This window comes from Euphorbia lathyris, chromosome 3 (genome assembly GCF_963576675.1).
Source record: "Euphorbia lathyris chromosome 3, ddEupLath1.1, whole genome shotgun sequence".
NCBI lineage: Eukaryota > Viridiplantae > Streptophyta > Magnoliopsida > Malpighiales > Euphorbiaceae > Euphorbia > Euphorbia lathyris.
The window spans coordinates 89324354-89350242 of NC_088912.1; the positions used below are offsets into that span (position 1 = coordinate 89324354).

Genomic DNA, 25889 nt, shown 5'->3' on the forward strand with positions numbered 1-25889 from the left:
TTGTTGTCGTGTGACCAGAGGTCACGGGTTCGAGTCTTAGGAGCGGCCTCTTGCCAATTAAATTGGCAAGGGAAGGCTTGCCCCCAATACACCCTTGCGGTGGGACCCCTCCCCGGACCCTCGCTCAGCGGGGACGCGTAATGCGACCGGGCCGCCCTTTTTTTTTTTAGACAGATTCCATATCTGTTGCAATTTGAGCTTGAGCTCGGAGTGCTTCTAAGGGCGATCGCCCTTTGCTAGATTGAGACGCCCAATGACCGAATGTTTGCACGAAGCAACTCTCTCCTTATAACTAGATTGTTGTATGTGGATTGATTTGAAGCCTCCTTCCTCAGAGATTCTGGGCAAGAAAAACAAGTAATAATGAGAATAAAATAATGATACAAAGAAAATTCTCATTGATAGATAAGTACAGTGAAAGGAAATAATATCATTAATTATTAATGACCAAATATTTTATTTTTTAGATTTTATTTTAAAAATATTCTCATTACATGAGTAAAAACTTAATTAGAATATAAAATAGTCTGATTAAAAGTATATTAATAGTTTACCATGAGAATTTTGTTAATCAATAATACATATAATTAGAAGAAAAAGAATTGAAGCGGGAAGATTTTTCATTCTCCCCGCTTTTTCATTTTGCTCTTTCTAAGCGCCCGCCTATTTGCTAACACCGATATCCTTGTCCTCTTTCACTGTCAATCTGTGTCCTCACTTAGCCATCTCTCTTTTTCTCTCGATCTTACCAGCCCCTCACCCCTCTCTCTCCAGTTCCAGCATTTTGAATTGCTCAAAGTCATATCAGACAGACGGATTGTATTTTGGAAGGTAACTGCTGCGTTCGGACCTCTCACAACCATCAAACGGCAGATTTGGCTTCATTAGGTGGGTTAACTTCTTGATTTTTAATGGGTTTTCTTTGGGTTTGCTTTAATTTTGAATAAATCTAGTGATTTTTCCTGCTAACTTATGATTTAGGGTTTAAAGTGGGAAAGGGGAAAGAAGATGCCTTCTAATTCTGTTTTTTTAGATCTAATTGACTCTTGGTTATTGTTAGGATTTTGTTTACAACATGTTTGGAGCTTTCTAGTTTCAATTATTTCAATGGATTTTGATTTAAAATGTTTGGTCTAGACTCTTTCTACTTCCTCTCATCTCATGTGTATATAAAAAAAAAAAAAGGGCGGCCCGGTCGCATTACGCGTCCCCGCTGAGCGAGGGTCCGGGGAGGGGTCCCACCACAAGGGTGTATTGGGGGCAAGCCTTCCCTTGCCAATTAAATTGGCAAGAGGCCGCTCCTAAGACTCGAACCCGTGACCTCAGGTCACACGGCAACAACGTTTTACCGTTGCGCCAAGGCTCGCCCTCTATCTCATGTGTATATATGCTCTTAAATTCTTTGGGTTTCAATGTTGAGCTTCCATAGTTTGCTTAAGAAAACCTAATTTGACTTTACAATTGGATTTGGCGTCTCTACTCTCACCTGAACTTAAGTTTGAATATGCAGCTGCTGATATTGAAGTCTTCTACTTAAGAAAACCTAATTATTGTATTACCATTTGCACCAAGTTGGATGCATATGAAAAATGTTAAAACATGAATAATAACATGTCTTCTTCCGTCTTTCAGGCAACACTCTTTCCTTGCTGAAACAGAGGAGTTAAGATTGGCACTGGGTGAAAGGTAGATTTGCTTTCATTTGAGATGTATTCTCAACAAATAGGTCTATGTAAGTTATAGAAAAGTACATTGAGATATCATATAAAATTGCAGGTGAGCACAAGTGGATGGTGAGAAGGGGAATGTAAGGGAAAAGCATGGTGGTTCCCTTCTACATACGTGGAGAAGCGGCAAAGGATTTCGACAGTTATTGCTTATATCTCATCATGATATGTCTTTGCCATGCTAAGTACTTTGCTGTTGGAGAAGCGGCAGAGGATTTCGACATTGCGATAGTTATTGCCTATATCTCATTATGTTTTATATCAGAAATAAGCAATAACTGTCGGAATAAGTACGATGGTATAATTTCCTCACAGTGAGTCCTGATTAACAATGTGAATAATAACGAGACTTCTTTTTTTCAAGATGCTAGAGAAGCACACTCAAGATTCACCCATCTCGTACTTTCAAGTACCAATCTTGGTAAGTTCATCATCTCCTCGTATTCTTTTACTATATGGTTGCTCACTCAATTATGCAATTTCTGATTGGCACTTGAACTAAAGCTGTATAGGACAATAAAGCACCTGCTTTTGTTTTATGCATCTCCTCTGTGTGTTTATGCTTAGTGCTACCTCTTTTGAATGGAATAGAGAAAATGAATCCACATATTAGTGGCCTTGATGATGACATGAAATGCATGTTTATCTTAATTTGCTGGAGATTTGTAAGAATATTATGTTTAATTATACTAAATTGAGATCTTGGGAGCTTTTTACTGTTATGCTCAGTTTGTTTTCTACTCCCTCCATTCCATTATATAAGTCATTCTAGCAAATTAGTTTTTTTCCTAAATATAAGTCATTCTAGGATTCCAATGCTTATTGTCCAATAGTGACATGAGAGAGAATTATTTTTTGTATTGGTACATGTATTTTTTAATATTCCAATGCTTATTGCCCAATAGTGACATGAGAGAGAATTGTTTTTAGTTAACCAATATATTTCTTAATTTGTGTGAAATACCCTAGAATGAGAGATTCTGGGCAAAGATGATTCAGAAACAGAGGTGGGGGAGATGTTGGTCCGGAGAGCAGACGCAAAGGACTTGTCTTTCTTGTCGCAACTCCGAATCTCAGGCGGGGTTGCTGAGTCCCGATTGAAAGCATCGCGACAGAACAGATGGGAAATTGCAGAGTTTGCTAAATTTGAGCGAGTCGATTGGGGGTTAGTGGAATTCGGTTGAGGCGATTGGGAGAATTTCTCAAAGGAAGATCGATTGAAAAGGTGTGCAATGGCAAACGGAACATCAGCAGGGTTAGCCATGGGGTGAACGATGGGGAGAGGTGGAGGCGGCAGTGGGCCGCGCTAGGTCATGGCTCGCCTGAAAAAACAAACCTTTTCAAACCAACCATTGAAGAATCAATTTAATAATAATTAAACCAATCTTTTCTTATTTTTTATAACATAACAAATTGATTTTATTTGGAAACGTTTGAGTTAAATTTTTACTATGTTAAATGCATTTTCTAAATTTGGTGTTTATCACTATAAATATTTATCCTTATCATAAATAAACTTGATAGGTAGAAAGGCTCTTACAGGCAAAATGATAAAAAATATAGTTGTACTAATTTTACCTCCATCCACGAAAAATCAGAAACTTTTATTATTTGGAAAACATTACAAAAAGATTTATGACACTCATGAATCCAAGAAATTTTTAATACCCAAATAGTTTACCAAAAGTCCCTGTATTGTTCTCTTTTATTCCCAATAAATTTTTATGTCTCAATCACTTTTTATTTGAGATTATTTTATTCAGCATCTCTTTTCTCAGCCTCTCTGTATGTGTATACATGGTCATATTTAATCATTATTGGAGACATGTGAATTCGGTGCTACAGTAAAAACAACGATCTTCGACATATCTTGTCCTTATTATTCACTATTATTGTTGAGTTCATACTTCACAATTTCTGAGAGGTGCCGCTTTGACATTTAAAAAAAAAATAAGTTGTCCTTGTGACTTTTATTTTCATTTCTTTATTATTTGTATCTCTATTAGTTAATCTTTTAACAAAAATCTTAATCCTAACTTTAGTGCAAAAGTATCATTGAAGATATGATTATAACGGGGTGTTTGTTAGAAGGGATATAGGAGGTGGGATAGGGATAAAAAATACGAGATAAGTTATCCCGTGTTTGTTTGGGAGATAGAAGAGTGAGACGGGTGAGGGATAAGCTTCTTATCCCTCAAATCCTATATCCAGGAGGAGGGTGGTATAAGGAGGTGTGATAAGCTCCTGCAATTTTAATAAGATGGAAAAGTCAATCTTATCCCTTAAATTAATGTTATGTAGTTTAAATAAAGTTAAAATAGTAAAATGTATTATTTTATCCCGTCTCTATGCCACGTACCAAACATTGAATAATAATTCTCGACTATCATATTTTTATCCTTATCCCAACCATTTATCCTTATCTATATCCCAACATTTATCCTTATCTCTATCCCAATAGAATACCAAACGCCCCGTAAGTATTTCTAATTTTGTTTCACATACAATTTATATATAATTTAGGGTGAAAACTCTTAAGTTGGTGATATCTATGAGTGTCAATCTAGGTTTAGAATCAACCATTTTAACCTTATCAAGAATATTGGTGACATACTTGGGCTGACACAGATGAATACCTTCCTTTGCATAACGAATCTCAATGTCTAGAAAATATTCCGCCTTGCCAAAATTAGTAATTGGGAATTATCATTCAATTGAGGCAATAATGCTGACAATATATGCAGGAACATTCCTCGTGATGATTATATCATCCACATACCAAAGGTTAGGTCTTCTTAGTTCCTGTTCGACGTATGAATAAAGAATTATCAAAATGCGACATTCGAAAACCAAGAGAGAGTAAGGAAGTCTAAAGATGGGTGAACCACTCATGTGGCGCCTGCTTTAACCCATATAAACTCTTTTAGAGTAGACGTACATGATATGGTTTGTCTTGATCGTTAAACCTCTTATGAAATCAAAAGTTAGATTTATAATTTATTTTTATAATTTAATAATTAAATTTCAACTATTAGTTTAATAATGAATGATTGAGAGACCAATTTCAACCGATCGTTATTACAAAGAATTACATAATATGAATAAATAAATAAATTAGCATAACAATTGATTTTTGGCAGAATTTTTTTTTCTGTACGTGTGCGGGGTTTTATTGCTCCTAATTATCTTGTTATATTTCAGTTGTTTCATCTAATAAAAAAACATGTGTAAGGGCTTGTATACAGGGGCGGAGCCAGCCCAGGGCTCGGGGGGCTCCAGCCCCCCGGCCATCGGCTCCACCCTTGAGTGGTATGGTTTCGTGAGTTGAAAGCCCCCCTAATTTTAATTCATATTAATGTATTTGTAGTGTTATTATAATATAGGCCTAATACACAAATAACCCCCTAAACTTGTTCAAATGTTGCAACTGCCCACTCCAACTTTCAATTGTAACAACTTACTCCTCAAACTTGTCCAATTGTAACAACTTACCCCTTAAACTTGTCCAATTGTAAAACACAACCCCAAATTGCTGACATGGACTGCAATTGAAGAAACACGTGAAATACAAAATCTGCAACGCTCGTGGAGTATGATAATTAGATCTTTGGCGTGATACGAATCCGGAAAAACTTTTTTACGGTTGCTTCAAATACGGGGTAAAAAAATTCCCAATTTGGGATTGTGTTTTACAATTGGACAAGTTTAAGGGGTAAGTTGTTACATTTGAAAGTTTAGGGGGGCAGTTGCAACATTTGGACAAGTTCAGGGGTTATTTGTGTATTAGGCCTATAATATATTAAGGTAGTTGAGTTGGTTAAGACATAATTTTTAATACAATAGATCAAAGGTTCAAACCCTATATAGCTCTTTTCTTCAAACCTTATTAGTCTTAATTATTTTGAAGTTCTCTTTATGTTCTTTAACCCTTTTGAATTTTTTTTTTTCTAAATCAATTTTTTACTTTTAAAACTAAAAAAAACTTAATTTTGAATTAAAATTTACTTTATAAACATGATAAGAAATTCATCCAAAACTGCAAAATTTTAAGAGATTGAGGCCAAAAAAATTTTGCATCTTAATTATTTTGATATTCTCTTTATCTTCTTAACACTTTTGAATTTTTTTTCCTAAATCAATTTTTTACTTTTAAAACACAAAAAAACTTAATTTTTGAATTAAAATTTACTTTATAAACATCATAAGAAATTCATCCAAAGCGATAAAATTTTAAGAGATTGAAGTCAAAAAAAAATTGTCCAGCCCTAACGGGCTGGATTTCGAAAAAATCCAACAACACTGCTTGCAAGCTAAATTAGCCCCCCAAATGTAAAATCCTAGTTCTGCCACTGCTTGTATATGTCTAGTGATGAAAGGTCAAGGAAGTTAATGACTTGATGTTAGGAGAGCCGTCAACCAAAGTCCTGACACACGGCGACTGTAATTATAACAGTCATATTTTCTAAAGTGGCGAAATTCCTTCACACACGAAAAGCTTAATGTTTTGTACACATGTATTATAATTTCACTTAATAAATAAAAGGGTTAATTATAAAAAAGTACCATGTGATTTGACCGATTTGCGATGTGTTACCTGTGGTATTTTTTTTTTTTGCAAACACAACCCTGTGGTTGTAAAATTTTACATGTTTTTTTACTTTGCCAAATTTGGCCGATAACGACCTCAAAATGAAAATTTTCCAGAATTAAACTTGTTTGGTATCATATTTACTATGGAACCATATTCTTAATTTTTCAAAATCATCATTTTTGAAGTTTTCTCCCTCTAAACATTATCTTTCTTTCTCATAAAAAAAACCTAAATGACCTCAAATCTAAAAAGTTGAAGAATTAAAGTTGTTTAAAATATCATTTAACTTTTGAGAAGTCGTTATCGATTAAATTCTGACAAAGTGAACTCAAATGCAAAATTTTACAAACCACTGGATTGCATTTGCAAAAAAAAAAAAAACCACAAATACCACATCGCAAATCGATCAAATCAGAGAATACTTTTTTTATAATTAACTCTAAATAAAATAATTTACCTTTTATAATATATATGGTTCCATATGAAAAATAGTAAAATATATATGAACTTCAATATAATGCTTCTAATAATTTTGTGGAAGACATCTTTATGAAAATGGGGACTACCTCCACCAAACCTAACAGAAAGGGTATGGGATTTTTTTGGTCCTCATTCTTGCGTTGTGCGGTCCTTATAGGGAATATCAATGTTTCATTAAATTTAGTTATATATATATGTTCATACATCACGAAACCTACATCAATTGATTTAATTTTTTTATTTAAAGAACAGAAAAATATCAAGGACTTTACCGTGTGTTTTTTTAAAATACAATGATTAAACAGTGTGTTTTAACAAAATATAAGGACTAATAAATTAATTACCCTATATATATTCATACATCAATTAATTTAATTTTTTTTTTTGAAAGAACAGAAGAAGTTCCGGTTCAACTTACAACGGTCCAGAAATTAAGTTCCAGTACAAATTCATCACATGAATGGTGGAGAAGGAGAAAACAGCTACTACAAGAATTCTTTGTGTCAGGTAATTTGATCCATCAATTTACTTATTTAAACACTTTGATCCATTAATAAACTTAATTAATCTGATGCAGAAGAAATTTATTTTACTAGCCAAGCCGATACTGGAAGAAAGCATTGAACAATTATGTCAAAAAAGCTCATCAATGGCAGATTTTGGGTGTTCTTGGGGACCTAACACACTCCTACCTCTTTGGGAAATCATTGAAACAATGGATTCCACTTTTATTAAATTGAATAAGAAACTACCAAATCTGCTCTATTTCCTAAATGATCTTTCAGGAAGTGATTTTAACACCATTTTCAGATCATTATTACCCAATTTCCACCAGAAATTAGAGAAAGAGAAAGGAAAGAAGTTTGAACATTGTTTGATAGGTGCAATGCCTGGAAGTTTCTACGGAAGGCTGTTTCCGTCAAATTCTCTGCACTTTGTTCACTCTTCTTGCTGCCTCCATTGGAGTTCTCAGGTTTTAACTCTTTATTTAATGATTGGACAGTTTTATATATAGAGGCTAAATTTATATTTGAACAGGTTCCAGAAGGGCTCGTAAGTGATTCCGGAACTCCATTGCAGAAAGGGGGTATTTTTTTTGTAAATGAATCCAGTCCAGCAAGTGTTCAGAAAGTATATCTGGATCAATTTGAGAAGGATTTTATGAAATTCTTGAAATCACGGTCGGTGGAAATGGTGTCCGGTGGTCATATGGTGATATCTTTTCTAGCTAAAAGTGATAAAAATCCGATACAGTTAGTTCAAGATTCTCTTAAACAGATGGTTTACGAGGTAATTAATGGTTCAGCCACTTCTTGTGTTAATTACATTTTTTATGGAATTACATTATATGTGAATAATTTGTGGTGACAGGGTATGATCCAAGAATCAAAACTGGACAATTTTATGGTTCCATTATATACTCCTTGTGAAGAAGAAGTGCTAAATATGATTGAAATGGAAAATTCATTTAAGATTAAAAGAATAGAAGAGTTCGAAATAAGTTGGGATGCAAATATCGAAGATGGTAACAATGAATTATTGTTTGATATATTAGAGAGAGGGAAATATGTAGCCAGTTATTTGAGAGCTATTACGGAACCATGCTAGCAAATTATTTTGGAGATGCCATTATTGATCTTTTATTTCATAGATTCTCCTCCAAAGCTATTGATTGTTTGGAGAAGGGAGTAGGATTGACCAAGTATGGGGTGGTTTCCATGATAAAAAAAGAATCAATACCATCTTAAGATAGATTCTTTATTTTGTGGAATTCTCATCCATTGTATTTTTATCTTAATTTTCATTGTGTTTATTTTGGAAATTTTATTGTATTATTTATCGCATTAATGAGTTTTTCTAAATACCTCAAAGAGTATAGGGTGCTTGACGGTAATTCCCTAAGGTTTAAAGCTAGACATTAGGGGTAGAAGGTAAAAAATCGATTTAAATTTTAGTCCACCCTTCTATTTTTAAAATAAAATAAAATGTTGTGTTTGATATTTGGGTAAATTACACCCATGGCCACCGAATTTTACCTCTTTTAAAATTATGGTCGCTGAATTTCAATTTTTAACGTCATGACCATTGAACTTTACACTTTTTAACATTGATTGCCACTATGACCGTTGACCAGCATTTGTGACCTTTGAATCTCATTTTTTACCGGTTCTCTCTCTCCTTTCCCCCCTTTTAAAACCTAAAATACTCATTTTACCCTTCTCTTATACTTCTCTTCCACTACATCTCTCTAACTCTCCTTTCTCTCTCTAACACTGTTAAAGTTGTTGGGAATAACGAGAAAATTATTCCGTGAAATTAAGCACACTGATAATTTAACGTGGTTTACTCTTACGAGCTACCTCCACGACCAATTTCGAGAGTAAATTCTTCCACTATAAAATAGTAGGAGTATAAAGAGGTTGTTCTCTATAAATTTTTTAGAGTTAAAATGCGATAAAAACAAAATAGTAGCACTCATGTATTTCCCGAAAATACCCCAAAATAATTATCTTATTTTATTTCTCTCCGAAATAATTAGACTACCCTCTCCAAAGTCTCACTCCCTTTTGCTCCCACTCACTGACTAATATAATCTAGTAAAATGCCAAGGGTCACCAACCAACAACAACATTCAATGTTGTTGTTGTTGAATTATGGGAGTGGCACCCAATTCGGTGCCATCCCAATTAATGACTTATATATATATTTTTAAATAAATATTTATAAATTATAAAAAAGGTCTCTCATTAATTGGGACTTTCACAACAATTCTTTCCTTCTGATTACATGAGGGCTTTTGTTGCCCATGCAACTATTCGATAGTATTCAAACTTTTCTCTTGGTAAGGCCTTCGTTAACATGTCTCATCTATTTTTATGAGTGTGGATCTTCTTAAGTTGTAATAGCTTCATCTCTAACACATCCCTGATCCAATGATATCTCACATCAAAATGAAATCGTGTAATCTCTTCTTCTAGAGTTTGTATTGACGTGGTTGTGTTAAATAGTTTATGATAGATAACTAGTTACAACTAATTGTAATTGGAAATATAAATGAATTTAACTAAGTCTAGATAAGACAATTAATACAATATTTACTGAATATAGGATCTAGTTGATTCGGTTATCACTCCTCCTCAAACTAATGGTGTTTGAACCGTTATTAGTTTGTTTCGAAGTTGAAGGAATCGAGCCGCGGAAAGTGCTTTTGTGAGTAAGTCTGCAGTTTGGTCCAAAGTTGGAATATAACAAACACGTAATTCCTTTTTGGTGATTTTATCATGAACAAAGTGAAAACCGAGTTCCAAATGCTTGGAGCGGTCATGATAAATGGGGTTGTTTGTCTCAATTTTTTGGTACATAGTTGTAACAACATATTGCAATTTGAATTACAAAACATATTTGACTGTGATTTACTTTTTTTTCAAAGCAAGCACTGAGGTTTTCAACTTTATCAAAATAAGGATTTTTTCGATTGATACTATTAAAATCACCATTAACGACTTCAAAAATGACATATTTTAAGAACTACTAATATTCTAAACAACTTTAATTCTTCAACTTTTTTATTTTAAGATTATTTAGATTATGTTTGGTAAAGAGAGAGAAAGTTAATGTTTAGAGAGATAGTAAAACCACATGGGTTTATTTGAAATTTACCCCTAAAACAATACTTGGAGAATGCGGTCGGCACTTGGAAACAACAGATCACCTATTGGTTAACTGTCCGTTTGTTGCCTCACTTTGGCACGCGGTTTCAAGCTTGTTTGGTAGACGTATCCCTCAAACTGGCTCGATAAAGGATCTAATAGATTACGCCCTGTCCGTACAGTTCAGCCCGCAAATTGCTGCGCTATGGCTCAGTGCAATAATTCATGTTGTTTGGCTTACTTGGAGGGTCCGGAATGCTTTCATCTTTGAAGACCAGCAACCAAATGTCCAGTCAACATTGCGAAGGCTGTGGCATTGTATCTGGGACTCAGACAGATTGAATAAGGGAACTGTTTGGAATTCAGGAGTGGAACGAAACCTCCTAAAAAATCTGCTTCTCAAACCGAGGCTTCAGTGCGCTCCTCGCATCATCCCGGTCATTTGGCAACGCCCTCCGCGCGGCTGGTTGAAAATCAACACGGACGCTTCTGTTATGCTGGGGACAGCGGGTTGTGGTGGCGTCTGTAGGGACCATGGAGGCCAATTCAAGGGAGCTTTTGCGATGCCGGATTCCTCCCCGCATGCGCACATAGCGGAGCTTCGGGCTGTCATCGTAGCGATTAACTGGGCTTTCGAAAAGGGCTGGATGACCATATGGCTAGAAACTGATTCCACTTATACGGTTACTGTGGTTCGCTCTCGCACTGACAGGGTGTCGTGGGTTCTGCTGTTAGATTGGAAGGCTTGCCTGGTCCGCTTACAGAACATGCAGGTGGTTATCTCCCATGTCTACCGCGAAGGGAACAAAGTTGCAGATGCACTAGCTGCGCTGGGGCGCCAAAGCACGAGTAGCCAATGGTGGGACGTGGCTCCGGACTTCTGTAAACCTTTATTGTTTGAAAACTTATGTGACCGCGCTGTTTATCGGTTCACCTAATTTTGGTTTCTGGTTTGTTTGTTATCTTTTCTCTTCTTTTTAATAATTTTGGGTCTCGGGCTGCGGTTTTCAGGGGGTGCCAGCCTGGCTGGGATGTCCTGTTCCGTTTCGCCTGCCTCCTCATTTTTAATGAAAAAATACTTGGAGAATGCAAGGACTCAAATCTAACACAAAAATTAAGGATATCAATTGGAAAATCTTAAAAACATAGAAACAACAACGTCATATTACAACGTTATCTCAGGTTTATTAGGATGACAGAATACTTTTTTCATGGAAACTACTACATAGTGAAAAAATCCTATTTCTTTCTCCAAACAATCAGTGACCTTTAAAGAGAATCTATAAAATAAATTATCGATAATGACATCTCCAAAATGAGCTGTAAGGATAGGTTCTATTGCAGCTCTCATATAATTGGAAACATATTTGGCTCTTTCCTGTAAATCAAATGTCAATTCAATGTTACCATCATCAATGTTTGCATCCCAGCTGAGTTTGAATTCTTCTATTCTTTCAATGTTAAGTGAGCCTTCCTTTTCAATCAGATTCCTCACTTGTTCTTTAGAAGGAGCATTAAATGAAATATTGAAGTTATCCAATGTTGATTCTTTGATCATTCCCTGGTTCATATTTATCAGCAAATCTTATACTAACATGAAATAAAATCGTTAAATATCAAGAATTTAATTTCAATGGCTTGAAGATCATTATTACCTCATTGACCATATCCTTGAGAGAATTGCCAATTAAGTGCAAAATTTCGCCACCATATTTGCAGTAAGGTATTTGATCACTTCTAGCTATGGAAGTGATCACCATATTACCACCAGTAACCATCTCCTCGGACCGTGAACATAAAAATTTGGTAAAATCATTGTCGAATTGATTCTGATATGCTTTCTGTACACTTTCTGGGCTTGATTTGTCTATGCAAATGTTACCTTTGTTTAGTGAAATTCCAGATTCAGTTACAAGCCCGTCTGGAACCTGCGTCATATATATACACCAAAATATGTAAAGAATTCAATTTTGTATAATGGGATAATTTCTCAATTTTGGATCAACGTTGAGACATTTTGTGCTGAAAAAAGTTATTTTATATTTGAACGGACTTTTCCCTTGCTGATCATTTCTCCAAAAAATCATATATATTTAATTTTGTATTAGAACCTGAGATAACCAATGGAGGCTGGAAGAAGAGTGAACAAAGTGCAGAGAATTTGATGGAAACAGCCTTCCATAGAAACTTCCAGGCGTTGCACCTATGAAGCAATGTTCAAACTTCTTTCCTTTCTCTTTCTTTAATTTCTGATAAAAGTTGGGTAGTAATGATCTGAAAATGGTGTTAAAATCATTCCCTTGAAGATCATTTAGGAAATACTGCAGATTTGGTGGTTTCTTGTTCAATTTAGTGCAAGTTGAATCAATTGTTTCAACGATTTCCCAAAGTGGTAGGAGTGCGGTCCGTCCTGAAGAACACCCAAAATCTGCCATTGTTAGACATTCAGGGAAGCTTTTTTGACATAATTCTTCAATGCTTTCTTGGAGTATGGGCTTGGCTGTTAAAATCACTTTCTTCTGCATTAGATTAAGAAAATAGATTAAGTTTATTAATGGATCAAGAAAATTAATTTCCAATACATATGTAGTAGCTAATTTGATATATGTTTGGTAGGATGAAATTACCTGATACAAAGAGTTACTGTAGTAGCTATTTTCTCCTTCTCCCCAATTCATGTGATGAACTTGCACTGGAACTTGCATCTTTCTGTACTGTTGTAAGTTGCACTGGAACTTATTCAGGAATCTCTGGTGTTATGTTTCCTTCTTTATATACTAACTAAGCATACAAGTCAAGAATAAAAATATAATTATTATGGCAAAACTAAATTTCTACAAGTCACGTCTGTTGAAGTGTTAAATTATTAAACTCAATTCTATTTAAAAAAAAAAAACATAACAGGTTGACATGCAACCAATGGTGAAGATAAATGTGTCTTATGAATAATTGAGTTGGTTAGCATAAAAAAAAAAGTAATGAATGGAGTAGAATAGATTAATAGGAAGTGGTTTTATATGATCCACATTAAATTTGTGGCACAGGATGGTTTATGTTTTGTGGAGTGGAAGATGATGAGATAATAAATTTCTATTAATTAATTTATTAGTTGTTAATTGTTACTAATATTTATTCTGTTGGCTATGGCATATAGTATAATTTCTCCTAGAATAACCTCTATTGTTTTTACTGAACTTTAGTGAAAGACACTGTTTGGCAATATGGCCTTTGCCTTTACAATTGTGACAAGTCAAAGAACAACATCAAATGGAGCATATATAGATTAGTTCGACCAGTCGACATAAAAACTAGCACGTCCACGGCCTCAGCATCTGTGGTTGCTGCATGGTAATATCTAGATTACACACAAAAAATCAATTACAATATAAAATGGAAATAAAAGTTTCGATCCATAGGATGGACCAGACTTACTAGTGTATAATTGTTCAGATCTAAATGAGTAAGGTAACCAAAATGAGGTTTGTAAAGATTTATGAGTAAAAAACAATACTATAAAAGCAAAGGCCAATCATTAACAAGATTTTCTTCTCGCATCTCTATAACTAAAGAAATAAAATCAAATAATTGAAAACGTCTCTCTATTCAATCAATAATTTTCAGAATTAGCATAGTGAATAATAGATCTATAATCTCTTATCAAATTTATTTTCTATCTAGTATATTAAGTTAATATCTTTATTTAACCTAACACTAAACATCTCATGTCCCACTCTAAATTAATTACCCTTCTCAAAGAAATAATCGAATAACAAATAGTGTTATGGCCATTAACACAGATTATAAGTACAGACCTAAAAACACTTAATAAGTTAATACCCAAACAGATAGCTTTGCCTTTTCTTACACTTATTCCAAGTTGGAAAATCTACTCACTCTTATAATGGAAAGCTTGAGAAGGAGAAATAGAATACACAGACCCATGGTAACCAATAAAAATAGAAATGAACTAAAGCTCTAGTATTAAACAATGGTGATAAAAGTACTGATACAAGTGATGCCCTATAAACTAATACTTGGAGAACAATATGATTACAGTATTATTTCAGGATTCTTTTTTCATTGAAACTACAACGTAGTTAAAAAATCCTATTCCCTTCTCCAAACTATCAGTCACCTTCAAAGAGAATCTATAAAATAGATTATCAATAATGACATCTTCAAAATGAGTTGCAAGCATAGGTTCTATTGCAGCTCTCATATAATTCGAAACATATTTGGCTCTTTCTCCTAGATCAAATGTCAATTCAATGTTACCATCATCATCAACGTTTGCATCCCAGCTGAGTTTGAATTCTTCTATTCGTTTAATGCTAAATGAACCTTCCTTTTCAATCAGATTCCTCACTTGTTCTTTAGAAGGAGCATTGAATGGAATATTGTAGTTATCCAATGTTGATTCTTTTATCATTCCCTGCTTCATATTTATCAACAAATCTTATATTATCATGAAATGTAATTGTTAAATATCAATAATTTCCATGGCTTCAAGATCATTATTACCTCATTCACCATATCCTTTAGAGAATTGCCAATTAAGTGCAAAATGTCGCCACCATATTTGCAGTAAGGTATTTGTTCATTTCTAGCCATGATAGTGATCACCATATTACCACCAGTAACCATCTCCTCGGAGCGTAAACTCAAAAAGTTGGTAAAGTCATTGTCGAATTGATTCTGATATGCTTTCTGTACACTTGCTGGGCTTGATTCGTCTATGCAAATGTTACCTTTGTTTAGTGAAATTCCACATTCACTTACAAGCCCTTCGGGAACCTGTTTCATATATATACACCAAAATATGTAAAGAAAACATTATATATATATTTGAACTGAGTTTTCTCTTGCTCATCATTTCCCCAAAAATATCCGATGTATTTTTTTTAACAAAAATTGATATATTTAATTTTGTATTTGAACCTGAGATAACCAATGGAGGCTGGAAGAAGAGTGAACAAAGTGCAGAGAATTTGATGGAAACAGCCTTCCATAGAAACTTCCAGGCATTGCACCTATCAAGCAATGTCCAAACTTGCTGTCTTTCTCTTTCTCTAATTTCTGATGAAAATCGGGTAGTAATGATCTGAAAATGGTGTTAAAATCATTCCCTGGAAGATCATTTAGGAAATACTGCAGATTTGGTGGTTTCTTGTTCAATTTAGTACAAGTAGAATCAATTGTTTCAATGATTTCCCAAAGTGGTAGGAGTGCTGTTGGTCCTGAAGAACACCCAAAATCTGCCATTGTTAGACATTCAGGGAAGCTTTTTTGACATATTTCTTCAATGCTTTCTTGGAGTATGGGCTTGGCTGTTAAAATCACTTTCTTCTGCATTAGATTAAGAAAATGGATTAAGCTTATTAATGGATCAAGCAAACTAATTTCATATATGTTTTTTTTTTTTAAATAAAGGCTAGGTGATACCCAATATTATTAAAATAATTTCATATATGTTTAGTAGAGTGAAACCTCATATAAAGAGTTCCTGTAGAAGCTATTTTCTCCCTGCCCCCAATTCATGTGATGAACTTGTACTGGAACTTGCATCTTTCTCCACTGGAACTTATTCAGGAATCTCTGATGTTATGTTTCCTTCTTTAAGTAAGCATACAATTTTTCCTATTATGGTAAACTGATAAAAGAATAAAACTATAAAATTGACTTTAATCCATCTTATTATGGCAAAACAGAATTTCTACAAGTCACGTGTGCTGAAGTGTTACATTATTATTAAACTTAATTTTATTAAAAAAAACAAAAAAAAACATAACATGTGCAGGTTGAGATGAAGCCAAAGGTGAAGACAAATGTGTGTCATGAATAATTGGGTTGGTTAACATTTAAAAAATAAAAGAAAGTAATGAAATGGAGTAGAATAGTACAGATTAATAAGATGTCGGTTTGAGTGTCAATAAAAAATATTATAAGTGTGGTAGACAGTTCATCATCCCATAAAAGATTATATTTCTTAAATTTATACTAGAGGAAAAATGGCCTTTGGTGACACCTATTTGGCAACGGTCTGTAAACAAAACTGATGCTAAAAGTTTTTTGGGTCGGTTTTTTAAACCGACCTAAAAAAATGCATTATTGGAACAGTTTTTAAAATAAATCGATGCCACTAATTTTGGGGTCAGTTTTAATAATAACTGTTGCCAATAGTAATATCATTAGGGTCAATTGTTCAAAGAACCGACCTCAATACTTTATCATTGGCAATGGTGATTTAAGAACCGACTTTATAGATCTTTTAATTTTTTTGGGAAGTGGTAATTAGGATCGGGTTATTTTATAACCGTTGCTAATATATTGTTATTGGGGACGGTTTTGTCAAGATACCGGCCCTAATAAAATTGTTCGCATCATTTTTAAATGAAAGCCACCCTAATTACTTTCCCTCTGGCATCAGTTGTATTTTTTTTAATTAAATATTGGCGTGAGGGGAAGCGACTCTGACGGACATCCCAACGAGGTTGGTACCCCCACCCTAGCCCCAAAAACCCAAAGCCGAATTTATTAAGAAGAATAAAAAAATAAAGAGCGTTACAAGTAGTAGTACCTATGAAAAACGAAAGACAGTTCTCCCTGTCAAATTACATAAATACTCCGCCGAGCAGAAAGGCGGAATGCTTTCCCACCACGAGGCTTGCTGCGATTGACGCCCGAAGTTTGCAAGAAGATCCGCCACACGGTTTCCCTCTCTATATATGTGTGAGACTTTCACTGTCATAGAAGTCATCTGATTCAAGCAAGTTAACCAAGACTGTCTGAGGGACCAAGGCACATCCTAGAGCGCTTCTGAAGCAGATGCATGACGTATGTTGTCACGTCCGCGTCTAAAATTTCTAGAATTTATACCTTGATAGTAATATATATTATAATTATTAGGCGTGTGATTTTTATTTGGTGTTATAGGAAAAATTTGGAGTTAATTTGAGGGTTTTATATGTAAATTAAAAGTCAGGATAATTTTTAAAAGATTATAGAAAGATGAAGGACCAAATATGATATTTACCATATTTGGATATATATTGCAAAAGATTACGGATGATGATCAGCATCTTTGTTTATTTTTTTCTTTTTCTTTTCTTTCTCTGCCTCTTCGTTCTTTTCATCGTTCCTGAACCGTTTCTTCACCGTTTCTTTGATTTACGGAGATTCGACCGTCCGAATCACTCGAAATTGGAACCATAACATCCTTATACATAGAACTAAGTCCTAGCCGAAGAGTTTTTGAGTTTCGGCAGTGTTTGGAGGGAAATGTCTTTGACAGAGTTTAGAGGCGAATTGAACGGGTTTGTGGTCTTTAATTAGTAGCCAAGGTAAGTAACTATCAACTATATTTTGAGTTTTATGTATATGGATATATATATAATCAAAGAATTTTCAGAAAGTGATATTTTAAGGTTATGCAGGAATTTTGTAAATTGGGATTTTTCACGATTTTGCTTTTTATTGTGAAATTATGGTTCAAATGAAGCTATTGATTATGCTTCTATGTGAATTTCAGATTTTACTTGATTATGTTGATTTAAGACTTAATTTGGTTGATTTACATATATACATATATGTTTTTGGTTTCAATATATATCTATATTGAACAAAATGAATTTGATGATTTATTACGAATTGTTTTTGGATTGAGAAATCGCTTGCGGTTATTATTGTTATTATTTTGGATTGAAGTTCAAATATGATTTTTATGATACAAAGGGCTAATTGTAGCCAGATGATTTATGGTTATGAAATAGTTTGGAATTTGATTGTGAAAGGAAATTTAAGCACGTTATGATTTTATTATTTTATATCCATCGAGAGTTATCCGGATCGGTGGTTTTATATTTGAAGACCATGTTCAGTGAGGGACATGGCCTGTGTACACAGTGTGAACACCTATTGGGTATGGCAGCGAAGTGTTGGGTAAGACCATATGGGATAGGCAATGTTAAGAGACGTCTCGACTATATATGTGGTTATGGATTGATACTTAAGGGGAGAAACTCGAGGATGGATACAATATTTTAAGTTCATTTGGATTATGTTTTCGGTTATGATTGATTTTGATATAAGGTTTTACGTTTGATTAAATACGAGTTGGTTTGATAAAACCCTTATTTGATTACAATATTTTATAAGGTTTTGAACTCAAGAATGGATACAAGATTATATATTTTTATGGTTTTGGTTTACTACTTTGAGTATATTTTATAAGGTTTTGATTAAATCCCTTTATAAATGTATATATGTAGCTATGTTAAGTAAAGTTGGTTTTTATCGCTGATAGTTTCTTACCGAGATTTTTGTCTCACGTTTTTAAATGTTTTTAGGTGAGAAAGTACAAGATATAGAGAAGGTTACGACCGATTAGGCGAGATTTTGGAAGTTGGCTGCTTATTGTTAGAATTATGGTTAGAACTTTGGTATTTCAATTGTATTATAATGGATGTGGATAAATTGGAGACTCCTAAGTATTGATTATGATCTTTCTATTTCACGCATGATGCCGATTGAGGTCGTTTAGGGTCGGGTGTGACAGTTTGGTATTAGAGCTCTAGGTTAAATTCTTCGGACCTAAGGTTGATAGTAATTGAGGAATATGAATTGGTGATAGCTAAGAAATAATCGATAGTAATTGAGGAATATGGATATTGGTGAAAGCTAAGCAATAATTTGGAATTTTTCGAGGATTGAGTAACTAGCTAATGAGGGGTAGAAATGAGATTTGATGGTTAGTAAAATATTGGGTGTATGGAAATTAGTACATTATTTGATATTTGGCGACATGAGTTACATACATGATATTAAGTATGACTTGGAGTTGATATTATCACTTTGAGCTAGAGATAATAGAGAATTATCTATATAGGTGCTGCGGGAGAATCGAATTCGTATCTAAAGCTTATCATGCATTTTTCGATCAGATAGAGGCCGAATCTGTCATGGAGTCCTAAATGAAAGTTCTTTATTATTATCTTACGTTTCTAAGGGTTTTTGAATCGCCTTAATCGGACTCCGTATGAAAAAGTTATGCTGAAAACGGCATATGTTGGTCATTTTAGCGTTAAACCAGAATTTGGTTTTTGCTTTGATTTTTCTCCTTATTTGAGAGACATTGCTACTGGTTTACATGATAAGTTGGTCTTCTTAGGACTATAGGAGATTGAGGAAATGATAAAGTGATAAATTGAAGATAATAGATATGAGATTGAGGAAGATAAAATATGGAGGTTTTATTTAATGGGTTTGAAAGTTAATTAATGATTGGGAGATTATAATATGAATTTAGTGTATTATAGAATCTTAAGTTGAATAAATGAGATCTGAAATTGAAATTACTGTTTTATTGTTGAACTTCATTGAGTTGAGGTTTAGAATTATTGAAAGTTATATAAATGATGTTTAGAGAGATACCGATATTAGTGATCAATGAGAAGTAAAGTGGGAGTATATATTAGAGTTCATGATTTGATGATTACATATGAAAATTTGGTAAGCTTAAATAGTGTTTGAGGAAATAATTAAGATATGAATTTTGAGGATAAAATTCTTTGATCTTAAGCACAGTTGAGGATACATATATTGACATTTTAACTTATATAGTACTTTTAAGTTGGAGGATTATAGTGTAAGTTTATATAATGAGGATCAAATTAAGAGTTTATAGGTCAAATAAGACAATGAGATAGCAATATAAATTTTACTGACTCTATATGGGTAAAGATAGGTACTCTATCTTCCTTGGTTTTATGGTTTGGAGAAAAGATTGAAGTTTCGAGGATTATAGTCTAAATTTACATAAAGATCAAATTGAGTAGTTGTTGAGCGATTTCCGCAAGTGCACGGTATACGCTTGTAGTAATAAAAGATATCGATCCCACATGGAACGTTTTTCAACAAAAACTTATTCTGAATCGGTTAAATTTACTTTTGGGTTTATAATATGGAAAAATCGTTTAATCGGTTTTGGTTTTGAAATTGCTAGAATAAGAATTAGTTTAGAGTATGAAGATGTTAGAAAATATCTGATTTAAGAATGAATTTGCAAAACAGGAACGTTTTAGTACTTTAGAAAAGTAAACAAGTATATTTGTTTGCATTAAGCAAAGAAAACAACTTTAAACTTTGTACGAATTATAAAGATGAAATAAATGACGGAACCTCTAATTAATAGGCTTTGAACGCGACAAAACCCTTATCCGGGATAATTGCCCTTAACCAAATTAAAACTCTACCGAGATAATAATTTGCCAAAGTGTTCAACAAAGTTTCCTTGTAAAGATTTTGAATTAAACTACGTTTTAATGAAAACACCAGCAGTCACTTTAGTGGATTGGTTACCATAAGTGCTGCATAAAAATCTATCGAATAGAATGGACTTTATTAGATGAAATATAAATTGATACAAGTTTACAGAGAACATGGAGCATGGAAACATTCGACGGCGTGCAAGTGAACGGGTTGTCAATCCTTTCCTTGGGTTTCGTTAGAGTTTGTCAGGCTCAGGGGCGGATCCTCTACTCAATCTTCTCGTTGAATCTTCGTAATAGAGATTGGGTCGGTCTACTACCAAAATGAAAACTAAATTAGAACAATGTCTAAACGCTACTGAATTTGTTATTATTTAATAAACAATGTGTGTACAGCATATTGTTTTGAACAGAAATGAAGTCTAATCTCTGACTCATTTCTGAGTCAGAGTTTCTACATAAACTCTGCACTAATCTAACTCTCTCAATATTCATCTAACTCTCAATCAACTCTTTATTTATAGATGTTGAAGAGTCGTGATTGAAGTGTCGTGTCCGTTGTGAAGGATCGTGTCCGTTGTGAAGAGTCGTATCCGTTGTGAAAGGACGTCTTTATCCACCCGAACGAACGCGTTTCTTGGATTTTAACATGTGTTCATTGTACTTGGCAGAATTTCTGCTCTTACCGAGAATGGAAATTCTCTGCCGAGAATGAGGAACTGATTTTTCAGCCTTCGGACGAAAGGGCGTGTCGCGACCGAGAATTTGAAATTCCATGTCGCGGCCCCAAATTCTCTACCGAGAATTATGGATTCTCTGCTGAGAATTTGCATTTTTCTCTATTTCTGACTTCGTCTTTGTCCTCGTTTTGGTGTAATTGATCTTTGTTGTTTTTGATTCCTTTTGTAAGGTTTTTCTTCTGTTTTTAAGCTCTTTTCGTTCCTATTTGGATTTTACCAAATATTTATGTACCTTACAAGAAAGAAACATATTCGAGAGTAAAAGCTTTCTAAACAGTTATAAATAGCATAAATTCGTAGTAATATTGATGTAATTATTGATGATATTTTAGGTATATTTTGGGCTTAACAAATCTCCACACTTAATCTTTTGCTAGTCCCGAGCAAAATTTCATTGAATTTATTCTTTAACTAATCTCTTTATGAAAATAAAACATATATCTTGGCATTACCTTTTGAATTAGTTAAGCCGAAAAGACTAGCTTCGCATGGCAAATTTATACGCAAAACATCAAACTAACTTAGTATAAATACGATATATCATTCGTCTTGTATTTTCAATTTTGAATTGAAGCATTCAGGACGATATAAGCACGCATGTTATTGAGTTTTTCATTTCAAAGCATTTCAAAGCACTAAAATTTCCTTTCCCAAACCTAAACTAATATATAAGATATATTAAATGAATAAGTTCTTAATTTTAATTTTTTGCTTGGTTACGGCCGAAATAAGGGTGGTTTCAACCGTAACCTTATACGTATATATTTTTTCGCTTATTGTTTGCTTAAGAGGTACCGACCATGCCATGGGTGGACGCAATCGTTACTTTAAACTTAAACACGCTTATTATTATTATTTTTTTAACGTTCCTTCCATACCTCGATTGTGATAAGGGTGGTCGCAACCGTGGCCAAAAGTAAACGGTACTTAATTTTCTTCCCTTTCATACCTCGATTGTGATAAGGGTGGTCTCAATCGTGGCCAAAAGTTAAGAATTCAACTAATTGATTAATTAATATGAAATTTAAATTTTAAATTTGGGAAAAAGAAAGATAGCACATTCATCCTATATTGACTTAAAATTCAACATGTATTATGGCTAAAGTTTCCTTAAAAACTTCAATTGGTGTTAATGTAAGACGAAATCAAACCGAGCTAAAAAAATTGTTAGTTCAATTTAATGCCTATAAACCTAATTGAAAATTTAAAATAAGATTTATTGTATCATGAATTGCATTATATAAAATAGAGATTGAAAATAAAGAATTTATTTAATTAAAATACATTCACTCGAGACAATTTTTATACTTAAAACTGTATCGGAGATTTGTGAAAAATTTGTGAAATATTACCCGTATAGAAATATTATTTCTATAGATAATGATAACCTAAAAAATAATTATTTAAACATATAAAAATGTAACGTTATGAAAAATAATGTTAAATAAATTGTGTTGCAATATATGTTGCATTTATTCGTAATAAAAATAAAATGATATATGCAATATCTCTGAACCCTAAACCCTCCCACACTTAAATTGGACCATGTCCTCATTGGTGGAAAAATTGATAAAATACGAAAAATTGTACGAAATATAGAAATATGAAATGGATTTTATCCAACAGAAATAGAAATTGAAATTGTAATAAAAAACATAACATAAGAGATAAATGAGTGGAGAAAAGATAAGATAAAACCTATTCTTGTGAAGGGGTACCCGGTGGAGACGGTGTGGTCATAACGTCGTGAGGATGGAAAAATGATAATAACTGGCGTCATGTTGACGTGTGATCTCTCCTCAAAGTATGGATATTTGGCATCCACCGCGTTTAATCATGAACTCTTCTCTTGATTATTCTCCATAATAGCATTTAACCGCAAATTCATTTGGTTCAAACTTTGTTGAAAATTAACTTGATCATTAACATTGTGCTCATCATTAACAACCCCTTGTGCTTGTGTATAGGCATCAACATGCTCATCTTTCTTACCTTCTTCTTCATCATCATAATGCATATCGTCATCCGCACCAAAATTTGTCTGCGCATTACCATCCTTCTGAATATCATTACCATGTGAACTTGGAATTCCAACATCGGAAAATAAGTAGGAGTAACTGATGGAAAACCAGGCCAAAATACTCGTAGCATCCAAAACAAGACCCGTAATCAAAGTACACATAGTAACGTGCTTATTGGTTGAAACGGAAACATGGACTCAATTGTAGAAAAGGTATCCAATTTAATCTACCACGAAAACCAACGATCTTTAATGAGTGTGCTAGTAGCATTCTTGGGATTAAATCCATCCAAACTAGGCAAAGTATGTCCAAAAATTGATGGCTTAACAATAAACTATTATGTATGATATCCAAACACCAAATACTCATTTCATTATCCCCAACTTCATAAAATTAACCGAAATCCCTAAATATAATCCTCTCATTCCGTTGGAGCATAGGAAAGAGTAACCAATACAAGAATATCTGTTTCACTAGGCACTATGTCCATAATAGTGTTTGGACCATGTGCCCAACCCCATCTGAAATAATGTTGAATGGAGGTAGAGGAAACCTGATGAGTAACCTTCTTATGTTTAGGCATGGTGTGGAAAAAGGGTTAGGTTATGGATGTGGTGTTTGGGAAAGATGTATTTTGGAGAAGGAAAAATTCGTAAAAAGTAAAGGTGATATGGTGTGGAATTGAGTTGTGAAAAAGAAAATGTGTTTGAAATAGAGTTTATGGAATGTGTGTATAAGGGATAGGCTAATAGAGGTATGAATTTAGGGGTTAAGAATAGAAAAAGGTAAAAATTTGTTCAAATTCGAGCCAAACCCCGCCTACAGGTCGCGTGTCGCGACCGAGAATTGCCTAACCGCGGTCGCGGCACGCGAAATTCAGAGAATTTTTCACTCTGATTTCGGCCTGTTTTCGCTGGACTTACTGAGAATATATAATTCTCGGCCGCGGATAGGTCCAAAGTGGCTGTTTATGTCCATGTTGACTTGGTTTGTGTAATTTAATTGGTTAAATGTGTCTTGAATTTAATGCAAACTGTACCTGCACTTAAGAACACAAATTTAAAACATTAAATACAAGGAAAACCAAAAGTTTATCCTTATTAAATTTGAAGTAATGAAACAATAAATGTCTTAAACAAAGTTAATGTAGAATCAATCTTCATTAATTCACATAAGGTAAATTAATCTTCTAAACGATAATGAATGTAAATTTATGTAGGTATTTATTCATGCTTAAAACTTAAACTTGAACCGTTTTCAAATTAAAATCAGCATTCAAATAAAGAAACATTTAACTGTATTCTATCTGATACAGGTTCATATGAAAAATTTGTAGGGTTTATTTTAATAAGTTCATACTGATATATGAAACAATTAACATGATAAAAGTTCAGAATTTCATAATTAAAATTAAACTCAATGATTGTATGAAAATGAAAATTGATTATCATGTTTAATATTTAATAATGATTATAACTTATTAGCATTAAAGTGATTCATAGAGATTTAGGTGCTAACAGTGTATAAATCTGAACAGACATAAATCCGAATGAAAAAGCAGGAAAATGAAATGAAGTGTTATTGCATAACACATGTGTACATAAATGAACAAGAACATATGTACTAGAAAAAAAAAACGATCCTATATACAAAAACAAGCAAATGAACAATTAAACAAATCAAATTTATTAATCACTTATGCATATTAATTCTGAAGCATTGAAACTGATACAGAGTAAAATTAATGGCAGATTCATGTTATTATTATAGACAAAATCATGGTGAAGGTTATATTGTTCCATATCAACATATATATAGATTTTAGTCAAATAATTTGAATAGTTAACATATACTAATAAAAATAACCAAAGAATCAAAAGTGGATATGTTTATCAAAATTGAAAAACATATGTGCAGAACAAGACTCAGATTTATCATATAAAATGAATGTTCATGAACTTGTTCAATAGTTATGAATGATTATACCGTATTAGTATGTAAAATATATGAAAAGTCAGATGTTCAGAAACATTTCAGAAATGAATACAGATTTATGAAAAATAATTACAGATTCTTGGACAAGGCTCAACTGTTTTAAGCAAAAAGAATTAAAGAATCAAACTTGACAGTTTTATTAAAATTAGAAGAACACATATACATAAGAACACAAAGAACATACATATATAAAAATGAAAACAAACCCATATACAAACTATACACAACAAACAGTTTTATTATATCTTCGTTCTTTATTATGTGTGTAAATGGGAAATGGTGCACTGTAGCATTCTGATATATCAGGACGCTTGCTGCGTGCAGCAGTAATCTTCATGGAAGATTTATGCTTGGAAATCATGCTTTTGAGAGGAAGAAAAAGTTTCTGTAATTTTTTGAAAGGTTGAATAATTGGAGAAG

At 33.3% G+C, this 25889-nt stretch overlaps 2 protein-coding genes and 1 pseudogene across 3 annotated transcripts; 1 reads left to right on the top strand and 2 right to left on the bottom strand.

The window, feature by feature from the left end:
• The first annotated feature begins 1820 nt into the window (after nucleotides 1-1820).
• Nucleotides 1821-8662, top strand: LOC136222767 (7-methylxanthosine synthase 1-like; annotated as a pseudogene).
• A 2882-nt stretch (nucleotides 8663-11544) lies between these two features.
• LOC136224744 (probable caffeine synthase MTL2) lies at nucleotides 11545-13306 on the bottom strand. Its single transcript, XM_066013159.1, has 4 exons — nucleotides 13076-13306; nucleotides 12560-12967; nucleotides 12104-12376; nucleotides 11545-12009 (listed from the first exon to the last, which is right to left on the bottom strand). The coding sequence occupies exons 1-4, from the start codon at nucleotides 13151-13153 to the stop codon at nucleotides 11614-11616; spliced, it is 1155 nt and encodes a 384-aa protein (XP_065869231.1). The 5' UTR covers nucleotides 13154-13306; the 3' UTR covers nucleotides 11545-11613.
• Nucleotides 13307-14267: 961 nt separating this feature from the next.
• LOC136224745 (probable caffeine synthase MTL2) lies at nucleotides 14268-16082 on the bottom strand. 2 transcript variants are annotated; one of them, XM_066013162.1, is made up of 4 exons: nucleotides 15936-16082; nucleotides 15387-15794; nucleotides 14970-15242; nucleotides 14268-14880 (listed from the first exon to the last, which is right to left on the bottom strand). In XM_066013162.1, the coding sequence occupies exons 1-4, from the start codon at nucleotides 16011-16013 to the stop codon at nucleotides 14512-14514; spliced, it is 1128 nt and encodes a 375-aa protein (XP_065869234.1). In that variant the 5' UTR covers nucleotides 16014-16082; the 3' UTR covers nucleotides 14268-14511. The 2 variants fall into 2 exon arrangements, with proteins under 2 accessions (XP_065869234.1, XP_065869233.1); XM_066013161.1 differs by having other exon boundaries at nucleotides 14268-14883.
• Nucleotides 16083-25889: the final 9807 nt, after the last annotated feature.

Bases quoted from the DNA above. Each gene is read 5' to 3' on its own strand.
- LOC136224744 (XM_066013159.1), bottom strand. From the start codon at position 13,153: ATGCAAGTTCCAGTGCAAGTTCATCACATGAATTGGGGAGAAGGAGAA. The intron at 12,377-12,559 runs GTTCTAATACAA...TATATGACGCAG, and splicing joins GCCTCCATTGGTTATCTCAG to GTTCCAGACGGGCTTGTAAC. The intron at 12,010-12,103 runs GTAATAATGATC...AATATGAACCAG, and splicing joins TCAAGGATATGGTCAATGAG to GGAATGATCAAAGAATCAAC.
- LOC136224745 (XM_066013161.1), bottom strand. From the start codon at position 16,013: ATGCAAGTTCCAGTACAAGTTCATCACATGAATTGGGGGCAGGGAGAA. The intron at 15,795-15,935 runs GTTTCACTCTAC...AATCTAATGCAG, and splicing joins ACAGGAACTCTTTATATGAG to AAGAAAGTGATTTTAACAGC. The intron at 15,243-15,386 runs GTTCAAATACAA...TATATGAAACAG, and splicing joins GCCTCCATTGGTTATCTCAG to GTTCCCGAAGGGCTTGTAAG.